Source organism: Vanessa tameamea, chromosome 25 (assembly GCF_037043105.1).
Source record: "Vanessa tameamea isolate UH-Manoa-2023 chromosome 25, ilVanTame1 primary haplotype, whole genome shotgun sequence".
NCBI classification, from domain to species: Eukaryota; Metazoa; Arthropoda; class Insecta; order Lepidoptera; family Nymphalidae; genus Vanessa; species Vanessa tameamea.
This window is the reverse complement of record NC_087333.1, coordinates 5116220-5121721: the sequence shown is the minus strand read 5'-3', so window position 1 is coordinate 5121721 and position 5502 is coordinate 5116220. Positions and strand designations below refer to the sequence as shown.

Here is a 5502-nt window from a genome sequence, read left to right as displayed (position 1 = left end):
CTACTGTCGTTTCATTGCTCACTTCAAATCTTATTACATTGTAGGTAATTGGTATATAAGGCTAATGACGAAAAGTTCGGAGAACTGCCAAGTCAGACCTTAGGCTACAATATATTCTCCTAACAGAAATGATATTTTATATAGTTATAACTAAATTTCAGGACTGACCATTGAACTTGGCACCCATTTAGATCGCACTTCTTTTGTCGTTGAAGTCAACAACCAAGCCCTTATCATAATATTGAACTTGGCTCTCATTTCACATTTATGTTATATATATTTTCACAAAGTATCAAATATTTAAAATAAATTTAAACGTATTGATTATCCATTATCAAATTAATTTTTAATTTTTTTTTATTTTAATTTATTTTTAATTTTAATTTTTTTTTTATTTTAATTATTCATTTTACAAGACACGAGAGAAGAGTTACGACTTTTCGAAGCATGAGATTACACTGCCAACTACCAAACTCTGATTCTCTCTGCTTTTGATAATTTCTTGACAAAAAAAATCCAATAAACTTTATTGGTTACTCAGGATTTTAACATAGTACCTAGGGTCCTGTGGTCAAATTAGCTAGCTTGTAGGTTTAACATTGTTATTACAACATGGATGATTTAAAGTGTGGAAAAGTAATGAAAAATTTTACAAAAAAAATGGATTATTTATAAATGACTGATTAAAAATATTTTCTTTCAAAGCAATATTTTTAACAATGATTGAGCAGGTTTAATGCTTCATTTTTGAAATTCCAATTGAGAGGTCACAGCGGAAGTGGGTACATGGTAAACATGATAAATAAAAGAATATTGTGTTAGATGATGTTTATTCTTAAAGTATTACATATAATAAAGCTTTTGAAGTATATACCGGAATACAATTAAAAAGAAAGAAGAAACATCTTTGATCCGCAAATATTATTCAATCTTGTGCTTACAATTAATATACAAAATTCATTGAGAGTACATAAAAGATATAAGTATAATTGACTTTGAAATGCTCACGGAATGTCTTGCATATAGTTTTATTCATGAATCAAATACAATAATAAAATTTATTATATGAAGAAATTACAAAAATGAAATATATCAAAATCTTTATCAATTGCATGAAAACCCCCTTAACATAGAAATTCAACTTATGTAATGACTTTGAACACTAAAAGGTAATGCTTAAAACCTCTTTTGTGAACAATTAGTTAAGTGAAACTAAATCTAGTGCACAAAGTGTTGATGAGTTTATTCAAGACGGATGAGTTCAACATCAAAGATGAGTGTGGAGTTTGGTGGGATGACTCCGGGGTGACCTTGCTGGCCATATGCAAAGTCAGGAGAGCAGGTCAGCTTAGCACGCTCACCGACGGACATCTGCACAATTTAATAAATTATATATTTTCTATTAGGAATCTAATGCTAATTCATTCTTGAAAATTGATTTCTTAACCTCTAGCTACTGAAATTAAATCAAAGATATGGTAAAGATATAAGATACATTCGCATACTTAAGTATGTTATGGCAAGTATTATCATAAAAGTGAGTTCAACATTCATAGGTTATGTTATTTTTACTCACTAATTAGCAAATATTTTTTTGTCGCTACTAACTATGACTTTAATGTGTCCTACCTTAGCGACACCTTGATCCCAGCCCTTGATGACCTCGCCCTTTCCAATCTTGAACTTGAAAGGCTTGCCTCTGTCACGGGATGAATCAAATTTTTGCCCGTTCGTCAGCGTGCCGGTGTAATGGACAACGACAGTTTGCCCCCGTTTTGGGTAGGTTGCCTCTATAAATATTACAATGTTTTAACCATCGTCGTTCATTAAGTGTTCTATTTCCAAACTGATTGGATCATAAATACACTAATTATGATTATTCTTATAATTAGTATTATAATTTGAAGTAAAAAAAGGTGGAATTAGAAATAGATAGTTTAGGGTTATAATAAAATCATAGGCATTGTACTAGGTAATTAAAAATAATTTACCATCGCCGGGCGTAATAGTTTCAACGTCCACACCCATGTTTAGACAAAATCCTTAGTAACTGTTTGCTATCCGACACGATTTATGTAAATTACGACCGCGAAAATTGCACCGCAACGATGCGCTACGCCCGGTTATCCTGAAAAGTTTAACAGCGCTTTATTTCTTGTCTATGGTTTTTGTATGCGTTCTGATTGGCTAATTTTATAAGGCGACGCTCGAAACAGATAATATACAATTTTTATATAATTGCCTATTCTCTGAATCTGGATATTCTTGCCTATTCGATAATTTCAAATTATTTCATGTATTCATTTGAAATGTATTTTTTTTAAATAGGTATTGTATTGTATTCAGCAAATTTAAACATTTATATAATAATAAATTATAAGTTAATCCTATACTTGCGGATTTTGTCATTAATTTTGTCAGATTTTTCATGAATTTTAAAGATTTAAATTTAGTATTTAAAAATATAAATACATATTCGTCTCGGGATGCCCAACAGAAGTGATACATTAAACTAATCTAAGTTGAACTATTTATGTTTAACTTGAAAAAAGCTTAGTTAAATTTTATGTATATTAATATGATAATGTGATGAAAGGTTATTTATTAGTAAAATCTCGTAGCGATTATAAAATATATTTCATTATACATATACATTAGAATTATGTGAAAGTACATTATTAGTATCATTATACTTGCATTACATTAGTGCTTGCCTACCGCTGCCGTATGCGTAAGAGAAAGTGAAACCAGACACACTGGCGCCGTAACGCGTTACGTAACGAAGCAGTTTACTCTCCCATAAGAAGTTATCACTTCAAAAATTGTCATCTGTATTTACTCACATAGCCTATCGTTGTCTACAGCTGGTCACCTAGGGCGTCCTAATTAGGTTAATATTATATGATGCTGATAATATGTAATTTTAAACAATTTTAATGTTTATAGAAATAAAATTTATTTTGATGATTTCATAAATAATGGTAAACCAAGTTTTAGCTATAAAACTTCCCGCCGGCATAGGTAACACCTACGGGATTGGTACTCATCGCATATTCTACCCTCAAACAGCATCAATAATAATAATATTGCTGTGTTCTAGTTTGAAGTGTGTGTGGGTGGATTAATAACAACAGGTACAATGGATATACATCTTAGCTTTCAAGACTGGTGGTGCATAGGCGATGTAATGAATGGTTAATATTTCGAATAGTCTTTGGACGGTGGTGATTTCATCAGGTGGGCTATTCATAAGTCCGTATACCTGTATTATTAAGACTCTACCCTATAAACTCCTTTCGTATCTTAGGTAAAACAACAACGGTTAAAGTTCACTTTGGTCAATAGAAAGCTTATTGTAATCGATAATACTGTTGTTAGGAATTATTTTAAATTTAATGAATTGGTTTTGGAAAATCAATTACTTTAAAAATAATATTTTACTCACATTTTTATAAGTATGAAATTTAAATATGTACTTACAATAATCGCAATATAGAACCAATAACAAAAAAATTCCAGTGATTATCTTAAATATTTAAGTCAAAGCTTGATAGTGTCATAGACACTTATTCTACATTGAGTGTAATTTTAACATAATTATCATCATGGGGCCATTACGGTTAGAGCTTAGCAACTGTTGCTATCAAATATTTGTTGCGGATTAATAAATGTTGCAGTCGATAAATCAGTATTATGAACAGGTCCTATTTAGGACATATTCAATATTCGAATTGCACATTTTATTTTATTTCACTGTATATATTCAGTTTAAAAGTTAAGGGAGATTAAGTCAATAGGTATGAAATTAAAACACAACTTACAAATATAAACACTTTATAGCAAACATCTTCATTTTTATTTTAACACATAGTGCCAGCCGCCAGGCGTTGCGACTATATTGACAAAGTTATTTCCCACTAAACAACATTGTGCTACGGCAACATCTTTGTCTATTTCGTAATTTTTTGTATTTCAAAGACGGATTTAAATTTCCCTATAAGGTACTAACTTATAATAAAAAGCACGTTTTTCTTATTACTTATTAAAATAAAATTAAGTTTATGTGTGTATATACTATTGCATGAAAATGTTATCTACTTTTTAAATTATCATAAATTATATACTATAAAGCCATTTTATTATTACAAAACTGATCATATAAAATGTTACTCGATATTTGATAATTATTTTAGCTTTTTTTTATTTCATTTATGGTTTACCGCACCCTATTTATATTAGTATATATATATATATATGTGTAACTTGTGAGATGACGTCCGACAGAGAAGTATGGAAGAAGAAGATATGCTGTGCCGACCCCAAGTAAAATTAGGATAAGGGCAGGAGGATGGATATATATATGTTATATTATTTTAACATTAATAAATATCTGTCACAATAATCTAAGTATTTAATGTTATACATAATGCACTTAATTTGATATTATACTTTCTTATTAAAAGTTTAGTAAGTATACTATTACAATTAAAAAGAATACAATAGAGGTGGAACTTAATAAAGCTTATAGTATTTAAAAGTTTCTAGACAGGAGATGTTGGTTGTTTTATGTGAAATAACCTTGCTTAGCCATTAAATTACAAATAATTTAGCTTAGCTAAACATTTAATATATTTAATTACCCATTTAACATTTCTAAAACATTTAGATAGCATAAACACCAACTTAATTAACAATTTAATTTTCAATTTGCAACTTATTAGGGTGCTTGTGTGAAGAAATTTGACAAATATATATTCGAGAGTTCAAATATTGTACTTGCATATTTTAAAATCAATCCACAGCCCGAAACTTTTTAATTTTTAAAAATAAATGATAAAATAGCTTACCCGTTGGCACGTGATCACATTTGTGATACGACAATTAACATTTGCAATTTACGACGTTTGGTGGTAAAATAACTAACGATTGTACAGAAGAAATCGGCCCTAGTATGCCCCACAATCAATTACAGATCAGATAATTCACATATATTAAAGCTACGCTTAAATGTGTTTCGAGAATTGTGACAAAGTCTTAACGTTTCGATTTAATTTCAATAAAATACTTTAATAGCGTTTTCACGCATGTGTGGCGTTGACCTAACAAGAATATTAAATCCATCCACGTCTATACAAAGCTAACATCACAACATTAATATACAACTAATAATATTTATATATAAAATTCTATTATATATAATATAATTATACGTATTTATTAGAACAGCCTTCAAATATAACGTTATTTTACAACCAGTTAATTTCTTTAATGTCCTTTTCTTTATTTATGATTAATGCGCAAAGACAAAAAAACGCTTTTGTTTTTTAATTTTACTATGGCAACAAATACCTGATGGTTATGACGTCTCAAGTTCGGCCAATGAGAGATTGTTTTCCTGAAGTCTGTCAATTGATCTTGATATCATACCCTTGTCAGTTGTCATAGTGTAAATTTGAAAATTTTGAAAAATGTTGTTTTCGTATTTAAAAATTTAAATTATCG

At 29.3% G+C, this 5502-nt stretch overlaps 1 protein-coding gene across 1 annotated transcript; it reads right to left on the bottom strand.

Annotated features, from left to right (window-relative positions):
• Positions 1-813: 813 nt before the first annotated feature.
• On the bottom strand, positions 814-2213 carry LOC113396623 (peptidyl-prolyl cis-trans isomerase FKBP1A-like). Its single transcript, XM_026634628.2, has 3 exons — positions 1992-2213; positions 1630-1790; positions 814-1371 (listed from the first exon to the last, which is right to left on the bottom strand). Exons 1-3 carry the CDS (start codon positions 2026-2028, stop codon positions 1243-1245), a joined length of 327 nt encoding a protein of 108 aa, XP_026490413.1. The 5' UTR covers positions 2029-2213; the 3' UTR covers positions 814-1242.
• Between the last annotated feature and the right edge of the window lie 3289 nt (positions 2214-5502).